The 25,149-nt window shown below is 42.6% G+C and overlaps 1 protein-coding gene across 1 annotated transcript in view; it reads left to right on the top strand.

Annotated features, from left to right (window-relative positions):
* The window catches only part of LOC111219225 (ERC protein 2-like), a 149,602-nt gene that overhangs the window by 10,108 nt on the left and 114,345 nt on the right, over positions 1–25,149 (top strand). Inside the window, exons 5-8 of the mRNA XM_022741839.1 lie at positions 2,661–2,735; positions 5,211–5,366; positions 8,828–8,995; positions 23,835–24,002. Of these exons, the coding sequence (XP_022597560.1) occupies positions 2,661–2,735; positions 5,211–5,366; positions 8,828–8,995; positions 23,835–24,002 (567 nt within the window). The remainder of the gene's footprint in view (positions 1–2,660; positions 2,736–5,210; positions 5,367–8,827; positions 8,996–23,834; positions 24,003–25,149) is intronic.

Below are 25,149 nucleotides of genomic sequence, written 5' to 3'. Positions count from 1 at the left end.
CAGCATGTTGAGAAGAAGTGGAAGTTCATGTCAGCAAATCCGTCTTTTTTTTGTAATCTCTTTCCTGGTTTTTCTTTTTCCTCACTTTCTAATGCCACCGGTCCGTCAGCTTCAAAATGTTTATGTCGTTTTCTCCCTCCTTTCTCATCTGTATGTCTGTCTGTCTGACAACATTTCCCACTCACTCTTTGTTTTTCTCTCAAACTGATCTGCTATCTGTTGTGGTACGGCCGTTCTGTCCCGGGTGGGGCTTTTTAGGGCTCGGTTTTTGATTGGCTACTTTCAGCCTCCGCTAATGAAGCCCCTCTCAACTAACTTTAGAAGACCACTGTAAATACCATCAGCAAACACACACACACACACACACACACACACACACACACACACACACACACACACGCTCCCTCCCCACCACACCCCGGGCACCACATACTCGCCACGCTCTGTTGATCTCCCAGAATGTTTGAGCGGAAAAGTTTATCGGGACAAAATTACACCCTCAAACCTTCTCCTCACCCTCTCCCTGTTTCTCAGCAAGGCTTTGATTCCCTCTGATTTTCCCTTTGTCTTTTCAAACTGCTCTTTAAAAGCTGCTCTTTTAGGCTGATAGGCGGACACATTTTCACATTTGTGGCAAGCAAAAGCGATTCCTTTTTCTCCCTTTTCCTCTCACTGATGGAGAAGGGATGGGAATGTGATTGATGAATGTGTGTGTGTGTGTGTGTAAGAGAGTGTACGTCTGCGTGTTTATGTAGAATCTGTGCATGTTCTAGTCTACGCATGGCGTACATGACACCATTGCCTCCGGGCTAGAATTGAACCTTTTGACCGTATCCTTCATTCAGGATGCCGGCACTTATTGCTATAGTGTTACGTTTGATCCTATTCATTCCATATGCTCGGTCCTCTGACACATGTTGAGCAGAGGAGACGGTCTTTGATGACATGCTCTCTTGCATGACTTAATTTCCCCCCATTGAGAGACACAACACTTTCAAGAACTGTGTCGTAACCGTTGTTGATAAGGAGCTACTACCCGCACTTTCTCCAAGGGGGACAGATAAACGATCACAGGCAGACTAAGACAGACAGGCACACAGTGACACACCTACACTCAGGGTGACACATTAATACACATATGGTCAATAGAAGATTAGGATTGTGGCAGCAGTCAGTGGGCATGCAAGTCTGTGGGAGAAATGCTCTGACAGCAGTAATCCCTCCTTATCCACGGCTGACACAGACAAGAGGATAAGGCTCTTGTTTCCTTTCTTTTAAACTCACTGGGAGCACTGGGACAAATGGGAGCAATGGGAAATCATGGCAACCTGTTGCCTCTCCCTCTGTCTCTGTTCATGCTTTTCTTCTCTATGTCCTCTGACTGCCTGATGAGCTGTCTCAGTATGACTGTCCCATCTCCGTGTGGTTTCTGTCTGATTTGGTGGCTTTTCTCTTCCCACTGGACTGTCTGTCATGTTTCCATGTTTGGCTCTGATAGTTTTTCAGTTGCTCTCCATTTAACCCATCTGTACCTTTGCACTGTGTATCTGTCCCACTGGTAAAAGAGGCAGTTTCCCTTGTTTTTCAATGCCACTCAAAGCTGTTGATTTTCCTTTGAGGATGTATTTTTAGAACATATGTAATTGGTTCATTCAGTTCAATATGACTTCTTGGTTTTGGTCTCATTAGTAATAAATACACATACATAACATTCTCTGTTATGAACCAATGCTCTCTCTCTTTTCTTTCCATACACTGTAGCAGTGTACAGTCCAACACAACAGCCCTGCAGTGACTTCCCTGTGAAGGTGGAAGTGGTGGCGTAAAGCTTTGCCCAGCCTCTGTGATACAGAAAGAGCATCTCTTGGCACCACTGAGGTGCCCTTGAGCAAGGGCCACTCCCTCATTTACCACAACTGATGTGCGTCTAACCCCCAACTGCTCCAGTGTAGCTGCTCAGTGTCCAGCAGATCAAATGTTACAATAATTGCAAATGTTTACCATGTATTGCTCCCTGGAGTTGCACATTATTACATTACAGTGTTGTTACTTCTCTCAAATGGACCTGGCCTAATGCACTCCAATTTTCCCATTAGCTTGAATGTGTGTGTGCTTTTGTCTCAGCATAGTTGTCGGTCAGAGCTACCATTAATTATTGATTGAAGAAGCTTGGCGCATGTGCTGGCAGAAAGTGTTGCTAAGCAAGAGCTTCAGAATGCCAGAGACATCCGTGAGAGAGACAGAGACAACAAGTGAGGGATGAGACATATAAAGATTCAGACTGAAAGAGTGATGGAGACAGATTCATGTGACCTATAGCTGAGCATCTAACGAACGAGACAGAGACAGAGAGACAGAAAAAACAGAGCAGGGAAAAGACACGCCAGCAGAAGTCCTCAGGAGAGCATCCAACCAGGAACCGGCTTAAAGATCATAGGATTTTTTGGGGGGGGGGTTGTAAAACAAGCATTTTTGAGGACGTACAGTTTGGGATAACATTGGAATATTTAACAAAATGTAATAGAAAAGACAGAGAGATCGAAACTGTGACTGGCCGGTCTGTTCAGTGCATCTTTTTAAGTGTCTCTGAAGCTTGTGGGTGTTAGAAAGTGCTAAAGATGATGAGCCGCCAGGCTTATTTTTACCGGGTCCCTCCCCAGGAGCTCCATCGCCGCAACCAGCTCCAGGCCGATCCGGCCAAAACCAGGGCTCTGCAGACTGTCATTGATATGAAGGTAGGACTTACAGGGAATCTGCAATAAACAAGAGCAGACAGCGTTTTAAGTAATAATGTGAAACATGATGAGTGTGTATTGCTGTAATAGATCAGTTCACATAACATCAGATGTGTTTGCCAGTTTATCTTCAAACACATTTGAGCTCAGCAAGTTTAAACTGTGGTGGGTGTGTTTTAATAAAAAATTCAAATCTGATGTTGTGATCTCGTTTCAACAGTGTAATTTGCTCATCCAGCCGCAGCATGTTTTCTGGTTCAGTTTGATATCAGCTTCATACCAACAAAACTTTAATTATAGATGAGCGCTGCTGTAATGTGAGCAGTAGCAGAGGATTTGGCCCGGCCGTAAATGCAGACACAAACATTCATGCACAAATAGAAATGTTAAAAGAAACATTGCCTTACTGTTGCCTCGTGTCTGTACGGCGGCCATACCCAAGTAAAGTCCATTATTGGCCCATGCAGAGTCGAGCACTTATTCAATTTGTTTCAAATGTCACATATGGAAGCTTTCACTCTCATCTCAGCCCTTTGAAGTCGTTGGAGCTGTGAAAAATGCAGTTGACTCCACATATGTCTGCATGCACACCCACGCACACACACATATTTAGCGTTCATTCAACTAACGCTTGTTCCAAAAGCGGCTCCTTTACAGCAAAACCACAGTTATTTTTGACACATACTTTGTGATTTGTCTGCCTGTTAACAAACTGCACATGTGTAAGCCAGGGATGCCCACAGTGCTGTAAATGCATGAGAGAGGCCAAATTAAATATGACTGCATTAATTAGAAAAAGGCATAGAAAACGTTGCCAGAGGGATGAGACATACGAAGGGGTAAGAGTGTGAGAGATGCAATAACTTCCCTTGGTCATGTTGATGAGATATTTCCTGGGATCGGCAGGTTTTTTACACAGTCCTCCTTTTGTGATATTGAGTATTAATGCAACTGTGGAAATTCTGCATGTTCCTCGCCCTGTCACCGTTTGTCCCACCGTCTGCGTTGTCTGTGTTGTTGCTGCCTCTGAATGCTGCATATTTCCCCTTTGTAATTACAGAACACCAACCCCCCTTTCTGTTTTGATCCCGACGTTATCTGGCAGGTACAGTAACGAGTGCTCGCCTCATGAGTCTTCTGTCAACTCAGCATGGGCTACAGATATACAGTGTTTGTCTTTCCCTCTATCCCTATTATAAATTCCTTCTTGGTTGGAGTGCAGCACCGTCAAGTACAGAAGTTTATATTTCAGTGGTTTTGAGGTGCAGCTTTTATTACATGTATTCCTATTGTACTGAATGTTGTTTTTGATATTATCCTTTTTATTTTCATTGGGTTTGCCTTGTTTCTCTTCCTCTGGGTGATGTTTTCTCTCTCCGTTTTCTGGAGCAGAAAAAGATAGCAATCGGTTAAAGGCAGGGCATGGCTTATGATACAGAAGTAAACATGGACCAATGGAAATGATTGAATAGCATTGTTGTCTTGTGTGTGTATGTGTGTGTGCACTTTGGTGAATGCCTGAATGCCTTACCTTGACTTTTTTTTTTTTTTTCCCCTGGGTCTACATTGAAAATCTGTGTCCTTGCATACACTCTTTTTGCAAGTGTGTCATATGCACCTTTATTCCTTCCTGTTTGCTTGGTATGTGTTTGTGTGTTTAGGATGGTAAATTCAGCACCATGTGCTAGGCAGGGCTGATGTCAGAGGATGTAATAGAGGTCAGATGCTTACATGTTGCCTGTGGTTTGTGCTGATGGCATCATACAGTCTGTTTCCATTTATTCAATTACCTTTCTCTTCTCTTCCAAGGTTTAGCATTTAACGTATGTCTGAATCCATGCAGCTAAACAACCTCAGGACCTGTCCATGACAGACCCTTCCATTCCCTCATAGATACAGCATAGGAAAACATCTTGGCTGCACACAACAGCTCTGTCTGGATATTTCCCCAGTTTTTTTCCACACACTCTAGTCAGCTGTAGGGCTATATATTAATAGGTTATAATCTAGATACAGGACGCTAATTGTTGTCAGTTCTGTATTCTGGGAGTATTTTCATTTCATATTTCTAAATGCCAGATACTTTTGTGATGCCGGCAGATTGTATATGGTTATTATTCACCATTGTAGTTTTGATGCAACTCATATAGTTGGTTTGTTCATCAAATCAAGTGTGGGAAGGATTCATGGTTATGACCAAGTGAAGGAGAGAGCTGTCAGCCAAAAAAAAAAAAAGCCAATATTCTGATTCAGAATAAAATTTTGTCGGCACAAAATTTTATTCTTTTAATTTGTCAGAACCACCTTTTGTCAGCCTCCTCTTTCAGTCCTCTTGTACTTTGCATTTTAGAAAGATATATTGATAGATCAATGGATAGACAGACGGATCATTATCTTAACAATAACATGAAACGTGTGATATCCATAGTCAGATCTTTCCTGACTCTTTGCCTGCCTCTACTGTTGCTGGTGCAGGACACCAAAATCTCTTCCCTGGAGAGGAACATCAGAGACTTAGAGGATGAGGTCCAGATGTTAAAGACCAGCGGCCTGCTGCACCCTGACGACAGGCAGGATGAGCTCAAGCAAGTGGAGGTCTACAAGAGCCACTCTAAATTCATGAAGACTAAGGTAGAACGCCTCTGCACGTCACCTGCGACGACTCCTCCCTGCATGACCTGCGTGATGCATGTTTGCCTTAAGACATCAATAGCAGCCGCGTGAGAACCTGTCATGTGCATGTTGCATGTCTCTATTGCATGCCCATGGAGAAGCAAGCATAAGTGTGGAGAAATATTAATGCCAAACAGTATGATGTGTCTCTCGGCTGCTGAATCGAAGCCCTCAGCCCCTTGTGTTGCATGGATACCAAAAATTCCTATGCTTATAAATGTATTTCTTCAGCTCTTGTGTGCCTTACCTACTTTACCTGTTTGATGACTAAGCATTGTGCTGCTCTCCTATCTGTGACGGCTGCCTGTTCCCAGGGAACAAACTCCGGCCCTATCAGCTTACAGCCCACCGTGTCTGTTTACTGTCCTACCCCTCAGCTGGCAGAGAGATCTTTAGAAAGGCCTGACTAAGATTTCTCTATCGCAGGCTGGGTACTGTTTTATTCATTGAGACACACCAGTAAGAATGGGGCCATGAACAGAGTGCAACAGCACGGGTCATCAGCAATATTTTCCAAGGGCCAGACACTGTGGGAGCCAGACTTAAAAGTAAAAAAAAAAGTATATATATGTGTGTGTATGTATATATATATACACATACACATACATATATATACATATATACATTTATTTGGGCCTAATTAGTTAGATTTTCTTTTTAATATTACAAAAAATATTTTTATGTCAGTGTGAACAGTTTGATAACCAGATACTTAGGCCTTAAGTAGAAAATGCTCTCAGACCTCTGCCAAGGAGGCAGTTCACTGAGGAGTGATGGTTTATTAAATCAATTTTTAAATAATAACATATACACCGATATGCAATATTAAAACTAACTGGTTACTGGTTGAAATGTTGAAGCTGATCAGTGTGCAAGGTGCTTTACTGGAGATATTTTAATTGTGACATAGAACCAACTGACTGTCCTCCTCCTCCTCCTCCTCCTCTCCTACATCTCTCTCTTCATTAGCTACAGCTATCCCTTCCTGACCCTCTCTTGCTGCTTCAGCTGCCACAGCAGCACTGGTTGAAGCCTGGAAGTATTCACAACAAATTAATTGGATAGCTAATCACACTGGTCGGACTGTTCAGCTTTCCCGCCTGTGTTTTCTCAAGTGTGTAGGTTCTCTGTTTTGCTAATTCCTCTGGTCCAGGCTCTCTTTGTGTCGTTTTAGGGAATATTTTCATCTGGATTGAGGGATCAGACATTCAGCTCTAAGATTAAATAAGGTTTTAACCATTTCAAATTGTAAAAAAAAAAAAAAAAATTTGATATTGTGGGGGACCAACATTAATAAATAAATGTATGGGAAACAAAAATGTTAGATATCCTAAAAACCTCAATGCATTTTTTTTTCCTCCTCACATTTTCTGAATTCATTAATACTCTGCAGGCCGGATGTGGCCCACAGGCCGCCAGTTGACTACAGGAACCATGTTAAAAAATGTAGGTTCAGGTTTCACAGAGTTTCTAGCTGTGTGTCCACGATGGCTGAAGCCCATGATTAGCTCTCCATGTGAAAATGTTCCTCTTTGGTTCATTAATAGTGCTCTTTGTAGGGCCCATTTGTCATTGCATCGGGGAAGTTCCTGATGCAATCATAAAAGAGATGTTTTTATGAATGGGGCCCTGACAGGTGAATGTGAGCTTACAACGACAGAGGAAAGAGCTCTCTCCTCACCCGCGCTGACCTGGGATGATAGACATCACAGCGATGGCCCTGGCTCGCTCTCCCGTTTCTCATCTTTCTGCGTACAGTCGCACAGAAACACAGAAAGACACCAAGCACACAGATATGCACAGGCACACAGATTCATTCTATATCCTTGAAGTGTTTAGGGTGCTGGTCTTTCAGCAGTGGCGGCGGCTGGTGTTGAGGTGAGACTGTGATAAGAGAGAAACCAGAGAGGACGGGGATGCTTTCTTCTCTGGTTTCCTCTCCGGGCTTTGATCTACTCCAACACTATAAAGTGGCTTGTGAGAGCACGGAAATTTGTTCAAGTATGATAAGTAAGCATTAGAGCAGATGTATTTATTTATCCAGATAATCATTTCTTGCAGAACCTCAGCCAGTATGAAACTCCGTAGAGGTGTGTGGATGTGCTTGCAGCTGGCTGGAAAACTGCAGAGGTCTCCCAGCTTGCTGTGTGTCGTAGTCAGCGGCTTGCTGTCCTCTTGTCTTTGTGTCTCTCTAGGAGCAGGCCTTGTCACCATGTGTGTCTTCCATCAGACCAGCTCCCACCTTCCTCCTCCCTACACAGCAGCCTTGGATCACAGAACAAGCAGAAGTACCCATCTCATTAGTCTCATTATTCCATTCGTTTCGCTCTTTCTATTTTATCTATAATGCCCCATCACTTCATCATATTATTTTTGGTCCACTTTTTCAGACTCCTTTCTCACTGCCTTACTACCTTCTCACCAGTCTCACCTCTCCGATAATGTCCCTCTTGGACTCCACCTCCCATTTCGTCCCCCTCTTTTGTCCCTCTTCTCCCTGCTCTCCTGGGCTCTTCTCTCTTTCTTTGAGTGAGGGTTGATTGGCCAAGCTGCGCTCCAGTCAGAATTCCCCTGTTATGAGGTGAACCCTGCTCACACACAATTAGACAAATCTCTCTTTGAATCAGCCTTTTTTTTTTTTTTTGCATTTTTGGCACTGGTAGACAGATGCCAATCTTCTGCACATAGCTAGGCTCAGCACAGAAACCTCCCTCTGCTAGTGCATTTTGATTTCCTCTGTGGTTCTGCTCTGTCCTGTTCTGTACGAAACAGTCTGTAATCTGTCGGCTATGTGAGTGTTGTAATATTGCTCCCCATAACTTTGCATGTGTTTTTTTCACCCTTTGGCTGTTTGGCTTGGTGTGTCCACAGTGCAGACAGTAGGCCTGGGACTCCCCTGAGTGAGGACTGATAATGTAGGGCTGGGCGATAATTCAGTGTGGTAATTTATCGTCTCTTCAAATAAATGTATCATGACACAATTGGCATGTTTAGATATTTTAGTGTACAATTTCATGTCTAAATGAATGATAAAAAGTTCTGTTGTACCAAAATGTGTCGCAGCACAGGAAAAACGTTGTTAAATAGCGTATTTAAGCCTCTTTCTGCAATCAAATGAATGTGTGCTTTTAAAACACTCGTTTGTTTTGAAAGTTCTGTTCAGTAATATGATTCAGTAATATACAACAGCATAACACACATTGGTGTTATTTTGCAGGAGGTGTGTATGTGGATTCTGTGTGTGTCTGTTTGCCAGAGAGGAAAAGCCGTACTTTTTCTCATTTTTGAAAGTTTTTGTTATCTGCAACTATATCAGTTTTGTTTAATGATGACTCAAAGGTTTTCATAACAAACTTGTGTGTGTATGTTTGTGTGTGTGTGTGTGTGTGTGTGTGTGTGTGTGTGTATGTGATTGCCAGATAGAGCAGCTGAAGCAGGAGCTGAACAGGAAGGAGTCAGAGATGCAGGCCCTGCAGACCAAACTGGAAACACTGACCAATCAGAACTCAGACTGCAAGCAACACATCGAGGTGCTAAAGGAATCGCTCAGCGCCAAGGAGCAACGTGCCAGTACGCTCCAGACGGAGGTCAGTGTGCACACACACACACACACACACACACACACGGGAGACACACCTGCACACACACACACACACACACACAGACATATTAAATCTCCAGATATACAATCACACACTAAAACACCCACACAGTTGCAAACACTCTCCGTGATGCACGAAGCCACTCCAGCTTCCTGGAAAAACACTTGTACGAATACCCACAGCCTCAGATGGATGAGGCTGGCTTAAAGTTAAGATGCTGCTACAATATTAACAGCATCAAGGGCCATAATATGTTAAGACAAATCTACAGTGATGTTGAACAATGTGCACCGTTCCTGGAAAAATAGCCAAGTTGCATGCACGGATACATGCGTGAGATGACAAGAGGTCATCACATCAAAGACCTCCGCTGTAATGCACCTGTTCTCAGATACACAACCTAAAAGAAAGTGTGCAAGTGTACGAGATGATGTCTTTTGGTGCCTTAGTTTGTTTCTCTTTCTGTGTCTGAAAAGGACGCTGAGGTGGGTGGAAAAAAAAAAAAAAAATGCCTATGCGTGTGGCGCTTTTAGTCCACCAGTGGGCTTGTACGTGTGGGCGGGTCAGTCAGTCAGAAGGCTGGAGAAAGCTGGCAGCCTTTTCCTTCTTCATCTTTAAAGTTTTTTAACTCTAAGACTCTAATGATTTTATCACTGCTGTTAGGGAATGGAGGCAGGTTGTATGCTGGGAGTTGGAGGTGTGTATGTGTACGTGTGCGTGTATGTGTGTGTGCGTGTGTGTGTGTGCGTGTGTGTGTGTGTGTGTGTTTGTGGTGGGGTGGGGGAGCGGAGATCATTTAGCATTTTTCTCCATCACTCTTTAGACTTGGAACTGATACTTTAGATCTCTTTGTGTTCGGCAGTTGAGAGCGGCCTGCTAACTATGTCCACTCATCATTACAGGAAGCAATTTGGGCCAAAATTAGGCCTAATTGTCCATACATGTGCAAGGAATTTTGGCCCTCGCAGTTAGCTGAATACATCATACTTAAAGGAATTGGTTTTCAGTGGGTGGTTTTTTTTTTTTTTTCATGCGTGTGCATGTTTTGGTTTGTGTGTCCATCTAAAATGAACTAAAGAAATTTGTGTGTGTGTGTGTGTGTGTGTCCTTTTGCCATAGGTGTAACTTTATGGCAAGATCAGAAGATATGTCACCCTCAATCATTTCATGATTTGCCCTAACAAATTAACTCTGTCATGTGCCCACTGCAATCTTAACCCACCTAGAGAGAGAAAGAGAGATGAAGGGAGACTTCGGCTTTCCAGCCCATGATTCACTACACACCCTCCTCCTTCTCCTTTGTTCACACTTTTAACAAGTTACGCTGACCGCAGCAGACCAGTATTTATCCACAAAGATCTAATTATATTTTCTAATAACTTCATTTATTTACAGCTGACGCTAACTGTTAGCTGTGATGCACTGCAACATAGATGGCTAAAGCTCGCCAACATTACAGCCAATATCAGTTTTAACTATCAGCGGAAAAACTGTATGCGGATGCCGCACAGTGTGTTCTCGTGGGTGTGGGTGCACAGCAGGTTCAGTAAAAGGTTACCTACCCGAAAGCTTATGAGATGTTTAAATATGCCGAAGCTCTCTTTCAAGAGCAACTGACAGAAGCCTGATGCACAACACAGCAGAGAGCAATAACAGTGACTTCAGTCTCCCCAAGTGTCCACCTTCACTGACTGCCAAGACGTTGGTTCAGGGCCATTTGACCTGCTAGCTTAATGTTAGCTTAGTGAGGATTCACTGGATGATTTAGAGTCTACACACTTGTTCATGCACACAACTGAAATCAACATGATCGCCTCCACAGGATAGATTATAAGTCATTAATATACCCATTTCCGAATTAACTGTTCAGGTGAGGATCTCAATTTATGTGCCAAAGGTGACATTTAAAGTAGTTTCTGCAGTGTATTGCACATTAATATTATACCATTAAATATATTATCTTGTTGGTGAAGATTGTTGCTGTTAAGTGATTTCCAGTAAATGTCTCTACCGCAGTTAAAATGACAATGATGCCCTTGAGAGAGCAGGTGATGCGTGTATAGCTGTGTCTGTAAAAATGTGTGCATGTATGTTTATAGGGACAAGGGACTGTAATGTTCATGACATTGGGCTCTGTAGCCTGTTAAAAATATACACACAAAAACATATACACTGTCAGAGCTGATTACTGGACTCTCATCCCCGATCTGGAGTAGTTTTTTCCTGCAATTGAAGTGGCATTTTCCCCCACTTGGGAGAGGCTAAGGTTTCCCGCACTAAGTGGGCAAACCAGAGGATGGGTAAAGATACTGAGTACGCTTGAGGCCAGCCGTGGTTCTGCATTCCTCTGCTGTCTGTCAGTCATTTAGTTAGAGAGGATAGTGATTCTCTCAGGATCTCCCTTCTCACCTCATTCCTTCCATCCACTCATTATTACTTCATCTCCCCTCAGCATTTTGTTTCAGCTTTCCCACATCTCATTTAAAATTCCTGTTGGTCCATCGAACCCCTCTCCATATACATTGTGTGTGTGTGTGTGTGTGTTTGTGTGTGTGTGTTTGTGTGTGTGTGTGTATGTGCGCAGGCGAGTGCCAGGTGCGTGTCATCATGAATGACAGTGATTGGTACAGTAGTCCACTCCCCCAGAGACAGACTGGTGTCTCCCAGACCTGAGGAGCAGCTTCATCTCACAGACACTTGTCTCTAAGAGCAATTCACATCAGGATGGGACTGAGAAGGGACTGGCCGCTGAACAGAGCAGGCACTGTGAGCGAGGGGATGAGAAAATGGAAGTGTATTTATTTGTCAGTCAAAGTTAAGGACAGCTTCTAAATGGGCGTGATTGAATCTGTCTCCAGATAACTGGGAAAATGTGGAAAATAATGAGTGTGTGTATGTGTGTGTGAGCATTGTTAGTCCGCAGCCCACGTCTGTGGAAACTTAACCCTTTAATACAGTAGGTGTATGTGTCTTTCCTGCCCTGATCGGGACAATGCAGGGCTGTAACTTTACTCCAGCAGCTCAGGTAACCTATCAGAGACCTTCCTGCATATTTAACCAGCCGGCAACAAAAGAACAGGCCACAACCTCGGTGGACAAGGGGCTTGCAGGTGCTTTGTTTTCTTTGAGAACATAGTTTTGAATATGAACGTTTGACTAAAGATGCCAAATCGGATTGTGGGCCTGTTTGCTTCATTTGACATTGACTAGATTTTACAGGGGGAAATACACAACATGCATGCATGGTATGGAGTAAGAGCAAAAAGTACAATATTACCATGACAACAGGAATAAAAAACAAAATACAATTCTAAGTTTTATTGTCACATCACAATTACACAAGTAAAAATTAGTAAAAGTAAGAGTGAAAGTGAAAACTTGGGTGTGAGCATCCCGCAAAACAGGTTTAACACAATCATTTTAAAAAATCACTACAACTACTACTAATAATAATGTGTAATCTTAATATAAAGTGTGAAAATATGGAAAAAAACGAATGGTGATGCATTTACAACAGAGATATACAGTGCACTGTTAACCTGGACGAGTTGACTTTACTCATTTGATGAAACTGCTTTACAAAACTCAAGTAATGGATAAATAATAAGATGAGTAATGGAATAACAAATCTATCTGAGTGAAATTGTGTTTGGTCAATACATTTGAAGCCAAATTATTTGTACTTAAAATATTTATGTTGAGAGAACTCAAAATGTTTATCGTTTACTATTAAACACACAACGCTGCCTTTCTACATGATCCCTGTTTTTAACAGGTTGGGGAGAATCAGGTTTCAGGCCACATCGTAGTGAAGGCATTCTCATCATTAATATCCTTACAGAGCGAGAGAGACAAGAAATAATACTGCCAGTTCACAGTTGTAAGTAAAACACACTTTTTACTGTAGTACAATGATTTGTTTGCACGATCTGACTGAAATCACTGAATATTAAAATTTTAAAATGTAAAATAAAATAAAATAAAGCTACTCACAGAGTTATACCTGAATAAGTTAAAAACAACTTTCCCAAAAAAAATAACAGGACATCCCTGTGAGACAAGGCAGCTGATTCATGCAGAGAATAACAGACCACCTCACACGTATCACTTGGCTCGTCCAGACAACTTATCTACTGCTGAGGACGAGGCGGCTACAGACCAACGACATGAAAAACAGTGAAGAGAACATGGCAGTTGTTTTCTTTGTCATGAAACAAGCACTGATGATGCTGATCTGATCAACTCAAAGATACAAGTGAAAACAAAGGTTGCTCCATAATCGTACAATATACTAAAATTCATTAAGTAATGCAATGAGTAGAAACAAACAGTGTACACGTTAAGCAAGTTAAATTGTACATATTCTGACTGAGTTTAGTGTCTTTACTTTTTCACAGCCTTCCTTTTAACTGCAACACAAAGTGGATCATCTCTCCAGCTCCCTACACAGTCTGTCTTACCACAGTGCTGTCAATGGTGTATCTCATTCTGAACGGCCAAAATGTCTTCAATATTTCTATTTCTATATATTTTTTGGCATAAAAAAACGGGAATACATGGCCTGTGGTAGTACCTTTTATGTGGAAAACATTTTGGAGCCATAGCCACAAGCCTGAACCAATTCTGTGTCAACAGCTTGAATCATTTCTTTGCGTTTTTTTTTTTGTGTGACCTGCTATTGCTATCTCTGCTGTCTTCTTTAGTTGTAACTCTAAATCCTGGAAAGTTACATTGTCTGAGTTATTGCCTCCAGTTTTTGGATGCAACAAATCATGTTGTATTTAATGTCTTTGTCAGCAATTAGTTCTGGTTTTCATTTTGTGATGGTCAATAAGCTTTGATTTACATATTCCGAATTGGAGGCGCGCATTGTGCAGGTGGCCACTTACCCACTCAGGGGAAATCCAGACCTGAAGTAGACTCAAGGTGCCTAAGTCAAAGTCTGAATCAGGCACATAAATAACAGCCATATAACATTTGATATTTTGTTCCTCGCTGCATGCCAGCAGAAGTGTTAGAAGCAGCACGCCTTTAATGCACATTTTGTGATGTGGCAACATGTCTGTGTTTACAGAGAACACAATCTGTGGTATTTCAATTTAAGTTTCTCAGATGTGACCTCAAATATCTTGTGTTCTCTTTCATCACCAGCGTTTGCAGTGTGTCTGCCAGAGGACCTCCACTGAGTTTTGATTCTGAGGTTGAGGTGTAATGACTCGAAGAAGATATAAATGATTCAAAAATGACTTGCTAACATCAACCGTGGCGACGGTGATGAATATGGAAAACAAGAGGAAAATAAAAAAAAAAGAATCTGGAGTGGGAGAGGGAAAGAACGGAGGATAGATGGAGCAACAGGAGGAAGTGGGAAGTGAGAGAATAGAGTTTCTTGATGGATGTAGAAGGCTGTGGGCTTTTGTCAGTGAGCGATGCGATGGTACGGTGCGCTGTGGTCTCTGCTGGACTATTTTTGTTGATCTTTCCTTGTTCTCTTTGCTGATTGATGGTTCACATAGGTAGTGAGGCGGAGAAAAGATGTGGTCTCAACGTGGTTGCACTCCACCCTGGACTCTCCCCCCGCTGTGTTCTCTCTCTCTGTCTTTCTTTCTGCCTCATTCCCTTTTGCTCCCTTTGTCCATATTTTCTCTTCCTTCATAGTATCTGCCTCCATCTGCCTTCTCCCCCCACGTTTTGTCGCCTACCTCTCTTTCTCCTCTTGTCCATTCTCCTCCCCCATCGGTTGATACAGCTACAGTGGAGGGTGAAAAACAGATTAAAGGGAGGTGAGAACTTGATGAACTCTCCGAAGGGGACAGTGAGGTTGTTGGCATCAGTGAATTGGAAAGAGTTCTTGTTTTAGGCTGACCACTAATTGTCAACTTCACATTTCAAACCCTGGACCTGTTGTGATGAGTCCCAACCACTGCGGACCGGTTTTAATATGACCTCATCTGAACTTGACTGACCATGGTCACTATTCTCAGACCCAACAGCGTGCTCACGGGTTCCTGGGGTGGTGCGGTTTGGGATGCAGTGTGAGTAGCAAAGCGTCGGGGGCCCCCCAGAACAAACACGGGACGGTCCAAAATAAAGCCCCCGCGAGTTCTTCAGAGGCCATGTGGAAAAGCCATAAAGTGGAGTAATAGGGGTCAGAAGGGGGATGAGATATTTAATGGTTTACACAGGGAACGAGGTAAATATGTGCATGACAGAGGGAGCCGACAAACACAAGTGTTGCATGAGGTTACCTATGCATATGCGCATGAAAACACACACGTTAATGTTGTCGTGCAAATGCACATACCACATTCTTCAGCCCAACTGATGCGTTAAGTTTGAGGACATCTGAGGTAAATATCATTTGTGTGATGATTCATCCCACATGAAGGTCTTTGGGAAGTGTGTGTGTGGGTGTTCTGTTACATTTTTTCATGTTTTTATTTTTGTACATTTTGAAACAAAACAAGAACACACATAAACGCAGAGAGTAATGAGGGTTTGGCTTGGTCTGCTGTCCGTCAGCGGCTGGTTAACCAGAAGGCAGCGAGGCGCTGATAGAGACGGCCAGGGACAATATGCTCCTTTGTTTTTATTCTGACCTCCTCTTCTTCAGGGTCACTCTGCTTCATTCAGACCACTTAACCTCTAATTTCATACATACATACAGACACATGCACAGGCAAACATAGAACAGAGAGGATATACTGAACAAACATGCAATGCCACAAGAAAACAGTGGAAGCGTTTTCACTCCCACTAATAGAAAGTTGAAACTTTGTTAATAGAAAGTTTCTAATTAGACTGATTGAACCAGAGAAAAGCAGAAATACAGTATGGACCATGGTCTCTCCTCTCCTCTCCTCTCCTCTCCTCTCCTCTCCTCTCCTCTCCTCTCCTGAATAGCTCCTTATGCTCAAGAGGCGACCATTTTTATACAATTCATTTCAATTCCAATGTGCTGGAGTAAAGAATAAAAGCAGCAATTCAGGCCAAATGTTAAATGCAATAAGAGAAAAGAAAGAAATGGGTAGAAAGTGTAGATCAACTGGACATTTCTAGTGAAATACATGTGTAAAGTATGAAGGACCTGAGGAGTCCTTATGGAAATAACGAATGTGATTGGCGGCTTATGCCTAGAGGTATCTTTTGCTGGAGAAAGGGAATACACACACAAACACAAATGCAGTTAGGCAGTTTCCACTTTATTTGTCTATGTCTCTGATGTACATGTATCAGCCACCATGCTCTCCCTCCTCTGGTGTATGTGTGATGACAATGTGAGACAACATCGGCTGTTTGAGCAGAGCATATATGCTGCAGGCTTGCAGCAAACAAACAATACAGTTCTCTGCTCTTCTGTTTTTGGAACGTACCAAGACATGACAGAATTCTTTGTTGTACCTTAGCATTAAGTCTTTAACTTGTATGTGATGCAACTACATAGCTAATGTTTTTGTAAGGAAGAAAATAAAAAGCTTTGAACATTTTTTGTGCAGTATATATATATATAAAAAAAAGAACATTTGTTACGAGCAAATATTCCCCAATTCAAAATTTGAGTCTGCTGCTCTGGCTATGTAAGATATCCTCTACACATGAAATTCCCCTAGGGGATAAATAAAGAATGTATCTATCTATCTATAACACTGTTCATCCAGTCGATGTCTTTCAAGTCAGTGTTTTCTGTGCTAAAAGGTTCTGAGGGTGTGTTACACATACTCGCAGACTGACAGATGAATAAAATAAGGAGGTGGTTTCACTTGTTCAATCAAGTATGAATTAAGAAGATTTCAAACACCTAATACAGACTGCGCTGTTCTCCACGTGTTAGCCAGGAGTGACCGTTCAGTGTGATTTGACAGGAAATGGATTCCCTGGAAACAGGATGTAGCAACTGGCATGTGGTGCTGGAAATGATCAGGAAAAATAATCAAAGAAGGAGCAAGTGTTTATGAGGGGGAACGCCTGCAGCGCCTCTTCCTTTATGTGTGTGTGTGTGTGTGTGTGTGTGTGTGTGTGTGTGTGTGTGTGTGTGTGTGTGTGTGTGTGTCTCTGCTGGAGGATGTAATGATGATGGATGGAGGTAGAGAAAGGGATTGAGGCAGCTGTGTGCAGTGAGGGTTAGTGTGATAGCACTCGGGGGTGTGTCAAAGATCCATCCACTGGTACGGCACCAAGAGCATGGCATGATTGACTTTAATGATTTGGCAGAAAACATTCATCCATTCTGTCCACAAAGATCCTTTTGTCAGCAGATCCTGGGAGCTCTCTGTCTGTGCGTGTATGTGTCCTTGTCTTTTTTTTTTTACATCTGTGCTTTCCCATGTTCTCTCTGTAGCCTGTGGGCAGACAGCTGTGTTGCCATGGTTTTATCAACAGATGTTACGGTGTACAATGAGACTGTGCCCCACTCTCCTCCCTGCAGCCCCTGCTGTGAGGCAGTTTACATCCGCTTATTATCCCGAGCCGGCCCTGAGGTGATCTGTCCATTATACGATTCATGATCAGAGCTCTGGCTGCTGCCTTATCCCGGGCTTTGATGACACACCTCAAATGACACCCAGCCTAAGCCCCAGGACAGGGAACGTCCCTCATTTCCGCACAGATCAGCCCCAGTGTCGTCATGTCTGGCGTGGCCCGTTAAGGTGGAGAGGAAATCTTCTGTTTGCGTGCATGTGCTTGTTTATACTGTGTGTGTGTGTGTGTGTGTGTGTGTGTGTGTGTGATGAGAGAATCCAGAGACAGCGCAGGATCTCGTGGAAGCCCTTGTTCACAGTCGCTCTACGAAGGGCTTCATTCTCACATATGACATTGCAGCTTCCTCCTGCACCTGTGTGTGCGCGCGCACACACAAACACACACACATATATACAGCTAACATGCAGGACTGGTCTCATATGAAAAAAATCACTTTGGTCTTCAGGCTTTCTAACCTCACAACCTTCAGCAGTGACCTCCTGAAATCTATTGGAAGTTTCTATTGCCTCATCAGGAAACTATGGATCATTTAACGCCACTGCTTTTCACATCTGTGTGAGTAAAAAGAGACCCACAGTCAGGTGCTTATGCACCATCTGTGTGAGGCAGTACAGTGTATATACTGTTAACATGTGCCTTTTATAAGCTGGGTTGGCCAATTTTTTATTCACCTTTCACCAATCTTTAATAATGAAAACATTACTCAGAGTGGAAGCAAAACCAACAGCAATTGGCTGTTTGAACCCAGGAGTCCACATTCATTCCCTTTCTTCTCCATCATATGAGTTCGTGTTGGTTTCTCTTTGATGCCTACATTTCACCCAAAAGAGATATTTGACTGATTATAGCTGGTATGGGAGACTCTCTGGTGGTCTAGCATCATCTTGAAATGAAATAGCCTTCCTTCTTTCAGTGATACAATCCAGACTTGGCCACATTAATGGCTAGACAAACATGAATTAGTTGAATATTATGTCATAAATTTGGATGATTAATTTCACAGTACAGGCCTTTAAATAAATTAAGTCTAACGACAGCCCTTTGCTGTATTTACACAGGCTGGCTGGATGTCATACAGCTCGAGGAGTGAATCGCTCACACAGCTGTGTGTAGTGCACCACAGCAGCCTGAGCTGATCCCAGTTCAGACGCCAGATACACTCCACTCGACTCACTCTTGGGATTTAAGAACTTTTATGGTGGTGTTGTCAGCTGAGGTGACATTCAAACTTCTTTTTTGAACAGCAGCACAAAAAAATGAGTACAGCTCATGCTGTGTGTGTGGGTGTATGTGTGTGTGTGTATGTGCGTATGTGCATGTTTGATGTTTTTAAAGAGTGAGATTGGGAGGATTTGAGATCATATTAGGAATGTTTTCCTGATCAACCCACAACTCTACTCGCAATATTGGACTCCCAGGTGGGTGAGTGAGAGTGAAACTGTTAGTATGCAAGTGTTGGTGTGTCCCCCGGCCTTTGCTGTGGTCTCCCCATCATCTCTGGTTCTGCCGTTTTGACTGCGGTCTACTCATATAATCTCTGTGTTGTTTATTGCGGACCCGAGCTGACGCTGGGACTGATACCTTTGCAGATTCGCCTGCCAGAAAAACTTTTATGATGAAATGTGAGGCAGGAAAAAGGGAGGTGAGGACAAACAGAGAAGCTGTTTTCTTTAAGCCTCTGTTTTACTTTTCTAACCAGTGTCCAGAATCCACATTTGGCTGTCATTGCAAGCATGAAAGAGGAAGTCAGGGAGAATGAGTGTGAGAATGAGTGAGTTTATGCATTTGTGTGCATGCTGGCATGTTTAATTGCAGGAACATGCATGTGTGCATGGAGAAAACTGTTGACTAAATGCATGCGTTCATGCACACCTCAGAGTGGTTTTTAGTTTGTGACTTTCTTTGTTTAACTAAATACCACATATTGCCAAGTATTAATAGTTTTGCAACCACAGAATCTTGAAAACATATCAAGGTCATTTTTTAAAATGATATGGTGCTGAGTGAGGGGCTGGAAAGCTTAAGTGAGGTTATGGGGGAAGATGGGGTGATAGAGATGTGTTTTTAATTCATCTATTCAGAGGAACGCCTCAATGCAATTGCCAAAATCCTTTTAGATTTTAACTGGGTGAAACTAAACAGCAGCGGCCCGTCTACTTCTCTCCCTCACCTTTCTATTTCTTTCTTTCTCTCATGTACATTAAAAAGCTGCGATTACAAAACAGAATGTGGTCCCTAGTGTCCAATTGCGGAGGTAGAATGAGTACCTCGGTTGTCCTGGAGACCGCAGGAGTTCTACTTTCAATGTTATCTCACTCATATGGAAACACAAATGCACAAACCTACAATGTCAAGGCTGGGAAATGTGGGCCTGTCCCAAAGACAACCAGGCTTGAGGACTTGAGGGATTTCTCACACCGACACATCACTTTGTCTCGCCACAGGACCCGCACCTTTAAATGGCAGTAGGAAAACTCCTGGAGTGTTTGTAGCATGGCTGGAGGGGTGGAGTGTTGAAAGAGAGGTAGAAGTGGCTCGGGTGAGAGAGAGAGAGAGAGAGAGAGAGAGAGAGAGAGAGGTGTTGTTGGAAGATGACATTGAGAAGAAGGGGAAGAGGGTGAAAAGGAAAATTGGAGAGGAAATTGAAGGAGAAGAGAGGGGTTAATCACCCTGACTTGTTAGCTGTCTATCATCTCAGCATGCGTGCCAGCTGATAAAGCCATACAGTATTTCCTGTAACAGACCTGCTGATAGAGAAGTAGCTTTAGCCAGTGGAGGAGCAGCATGCCAGTGGTGTTAATATGCTCCAGCCAAATGATCTGATAAGAATTCCCATCATCTCCATCCACCGTCTTTCACTCTTTCATTTATCTCTCCTCAAGCTTTCACCCTTGCTCCTCTCCATCCTTTTATCCCTCACTCCTCATCTATCCTCCTCTCTCCTTGTTTTTCGTGTACAGCGTCTGGCAGCAATGAGTGCTTTAAGAGGGTATTAGCGGGGCGTCTGTACAGTACTATCACAGCTTAGTGGGCCAGTGCAGGTGAGACAGCAGGGATTTCCTGTTAGGCCTCTCTGCTACATTCTTGCTAAATTGCTCCTTGCCAGGTGGGGTTATAAAGGGGAGGGGGTGGCGGGGGGCATTCTCTTCCTCTGTCTCATACACACAGTGACAAACATGTGCGCTTGCACACACAGTTCTGCAGCAGCACATGGGCATCGGCGCACGATAATGTGCGGGCACTAACGTACTGTACGTACAAAGGATTAGTGGTGTCACTGGTGTGCGTTTGTGTGTGTGCCAGCCAGTGTGGAGCGGAGGAGGACAGAGCAGGGCTCAGTATTAGACTCTGGTTGTCTGCCAGAGAAGCAATATGAGATAAATACTTCACCATCTTACACCTGGGGGTCCTGGACTGCTTCTAATGCTGCTACTTGAGAGGAGGCCTCTGTGTCTCTGAGGGCCTGCATGGTGCACTCTCATTTTACACATGCACACGCACGCACACACACATGCAAGCAGATAGGCACTAAGTGTGGTCCAAGATAGCTGTCCTTCCCAATTGTGTTGTCAGTATATTGTTGTCTTATTTGTTATTATTTTTATTTTTTCCACGTAAAAGTTCAAGTACATATGTACATAGGGTATCACAGGTGCTGGAATATGTGTTATTGAATTACGGAGAGACAGTGCAGGATGTTATGCTATGCTTGCAGTATAACATCACATCTTATATGCTAAATTTAGGTTTGTAACTCTCATACCTGTCGAATGAATGAACTGTAGTAGAGTAAAAAGTACAGTATTTTACTCTAATAGATTTAGTCTAAACTTGTATTTTACTCTTTTCCCCTAAAGTAGAATACTCAAAAGTGCAAAATGGAGCTTTTTTTTTTTTTTTTTTAATTGCTACTGTGGCTCTGATGCAGCTGCCGGTCCTTGTGTGTAGTCACTGTCTGGAGTAATGACCATCTGATCTGTTACACATCATGAGTAATAGCCTATCAACGCTGAAGGCTGCTGTGTACACAAACGGGCACAGACGAGAGCAGCTGCGGTTAACGAGCAGAGCTGTGTGTCGAAGGTAAGGTAGCAGACATCGTTGAAGTTGTAATAAACATCACAACCTGTACAATGAAGTTACAACAGCGCCACACTGACGAACAGGTTCATCTGTTGATCCAAGACACACCGAGCGGAGAGAGAGAGATAAGCTAGCGCTAACAGCTAAGCTAAAGTAACTAGCGTAGATGAACAGCGTGTAAACAACTGCTGAATTAGTGAAAGTCGCTAAAAGGAGCAGAGAGCTGTGAGTGCTGAAGCAGAACTAGTGTAAGTTTAAATGACCAGTGCGTAGTTAGTCATTGTAATGAAGAAAAGAGCAACATTAACTGTGAAAGTTAATGAAACTTAGAAAGAGCAGCAATAAACTCTACCAGCAACAGAAACTCCAGCTAACAGAAGGTGAGGCACTACATTGACTGCAGCACGTGAAGGGTCACTCACTACTGTTTTACCCAATGAGAAGTAAAATCACTGTAAAAATGTTCTCCGATCAAAGAACAAAGTAAGTTGGTTAATGTGTATTCTGAATATGTATACATATACATGTAGCTGCCTTACATTTCAAAAGGGGGTAGGGGTAAAACATGGTGATAATAATACTATATGATAAAACTATTAAATTAAAGAACATCTTTAGGTTACCAGGTGTATCAGTTCCAGGTGAGAACAGCGCCGAAAGCAACAAGTCAATTCCAGTCAGGCACTTTGCAGCCTGTGCATACAATGATGATGATGATGATAATTACTAATATACAGTACACTCAGTTGGCAATTTATTAGGAACCTCTAGCTAAATCTGATGCAGTCTTATACAACAGTCCTGCAGTAAATCCTCCATGAAGATTATAATGTTCAATAAAATAGTTTTAGACACTTGTTGATTCAACTCTATGATCATTTTGGAGGATGTAATGTGTGGAGCAGTTGAGCTGTATTACATTATACAGAGGTGTTTGTGTTATTTTGCCTGCCTTGGTATTGATTTAAATGGGAGTGGACAAAATAATAGAAACACCTGGACAGTTCCAAATATCAGCTATCGGTCTTCTTGAATACTAGTGATCGGTATGGGAAAAACCATATTGGTTGATCCCTGGCATGTACCTCAGAATTGTACTTAGTTACAGTACTTGAGTTAATATACTTAGTAAGTTTCTGTCAGTCGCTTCAACATACTCTCTCCTTTAATGAATCACCTTATGAGCCATGTGAAATAGTTGAGAAATAAGCCGGAGAGCACAACAGACACTGTGCCTTAAGTGTTCTCAAACTGTCCCCTCTGTGTCCAAGTAACACTTGTTAAACAACTGTTAACAAGCCCTCTCTTACTGCTTCCCTTTATCTAAGTGTGTGTGTGTGTGTGTCTTGAATTCATATAAAACACACATGCACATCTTAAAATTAGGTTCAAATGGGTTCACTCATTGTGCAACGGCAAAAAAGTGCTGGAAATGTAATCAGGTGTTGAAGAGCAACAGAGGAGCACATAGTCTGTTCTTGACAGCCAGCTGAGTGTGTGTATGTATTGGTTTGTGTGCATATGTGTGTGTGTGTGTGTGTGACTGTAGGCGGTGCAGCTGAACACTGATATATGTCCAATAAGAAGTTCTGGAGTGAGCTCAGATATCACTCATCTCACTGTGCACAGCCAGATATGGAGGATTTTTAATGTGTGAGTGTGAAGTGTGTGAGCAGTCTGATCTGTGGCAGCGCTGGCCCAATCATACAACACTCTCAGTAACAAATGATGGGATGGGCTCCAGGCTCCTTCTCACTCTCACACACATTTTTACTGCATCAGTCCACAGTGGTTCATATTATGGACATTAGGTCAAAGCTGAACTTTTACTACTTCCAAATGTCAACAAGTAAATGTGTTGAGCCATGTCAGTTCCAGGACTGAATAATAACATATGGGCCACCTGACTGAGAACTGGAAAAAAAAAATGGTGTCAGCTTTCCTGATCTCTTTTGTGTATTTCTTTGTATGTTTGTTCCTGTTTTTCATGGTCTGCTTCCTTCTAAAACATCTATTACAAATTACTTTGATCATATGTACTTATCTGTCCATCTGCCTGTCCAGATAAACTATGAATATTTGGTTTATATATCACCAATTCTGACTCCTATTTCACCTTTTCTCTTTATGCTGCCATGTGTATTAGTATAAGCCTTTGTCTTTATACAGCAGCTTCATTTCAAACTGTGCCTGAATATATGTCAGTGTAACTCCCTATTGACTTCTTATCTGAACTATCTGCACTTCTTTTGGTCTATTCTAGGTTGATGCTCTGCGGGTGCGTCTGGAGGAGAAGGAGCAGTTCCTGACCAAGAAGACCAAGCAGCTGCAGGACCTGACTGATGAAAAAAGCACACTTACAGGAGAGATCAGAGACATGAAGGACATGCTGGACGTCAAGGAAAGGAAGGTCAATGTCCTGCAAAAGAAGGTACGTGAACCCAGCTGACTACGGCATCATACAGTTTCTGTAAGTCCTCCACCTACTCTAGCAATACCTAAAGTACATATCAAAGAAATTCCCTCTAAGTTGGTTTAACTTCTTTTAAAGGAAAGTGTGACAGAGTCTACACCTAGTAGAAAGGCCAGATCATTTACTAGTTCAAAATCCTGTAACTGTTTCTTTCCCTTCTACATTTGGCAGGCAAAACTATTTCTGAGTGAATTACATTTTTGTAGGTAAACATATTTGATCAGTGACAGGTTTGTCTGACTGTCACCGCATCATGTGACTTTCCCTCTTTAACCAGCTATTTTGGCAATGAATTATCTGTACTGGTTCTGGCCACATGATCATGCCACTGGCAGTGTGGATAGATGGAATAGACAGTTTGTTATATTTATCATGGAATGTGTATGTAGCAAGATCTGCTACTCACAGTCGATTACCCTCACATATGGTGAATATATATCCACACCTGCTCTCTCTCTCTCTCTCTCACACACACACACACACACACACACACACACACACACACAAACACCTACTCGCATGGCATGTCTCAGAGGCCTTAATGACTTTTATAAGGTTAGCTATTTAGACAGGGCCTGTGGCCACCTGTGGTGTGCATGTTGGCAATTCCTCTGCAGACCAATTACACACACATAAAGGTCCCCTCTCAACTTCCTTGTTTCCTCTCATGTCCTCAAATTAGATCTCCCTCTCTCTCCTCCCGCCCTCCCCCTTGCTGAGTTTAATGAACAAGGGCTCCAAAGGTCAAATGCGGTGCCATCAATCTGTGCGAGTGTATGTGTGCGTGAATATGTTCAAATACATTTTTATGTTTATGTGACCCCCAGGTGTTTTTGTGCGAGAAGTTAAAAGATGACCTTTATGTGCACCCTATACTTTGCTATACTCCCCTGGGTCCCACCTATAGCTCTTGATTCAAGGCACTTAATAAGCTTGTTTGTAGCTGATGAATGGGGACCCTCTGCTTTCTGACATTTTATTCATGTCTAATGTGAACTTTATTTTTAGAAATGAAATGTTTGCTATTGGCTACAGGGCCAATTTGCAGGATTTGGTTGGAAGTTTATAGTTTACATTAAAAAGTAAAATAGTAATTATTTGTGTA

Source organism: Seriola dumerili, unplaced genomic scaffold, assembly GCF_002260705.1.
Source record: "Seriola dumerili isolate Sdu_G_001 unplaced genomic scaffold, Sdu_1.0 BDQW01000056.1, whole genome shotgun sequence".
NCBI classification, from domain to species: domain Eukaryota; kingdom Metazoa; phylum Chordata; class Actinopteri; order Carangiformes; family Carangidae; genus Seriola; species Seriola dumerili.
Note: the sequence above shows the minus strand (reverse complement) of the source record. Positions and strands in the feature narration are given on the sequence as shown.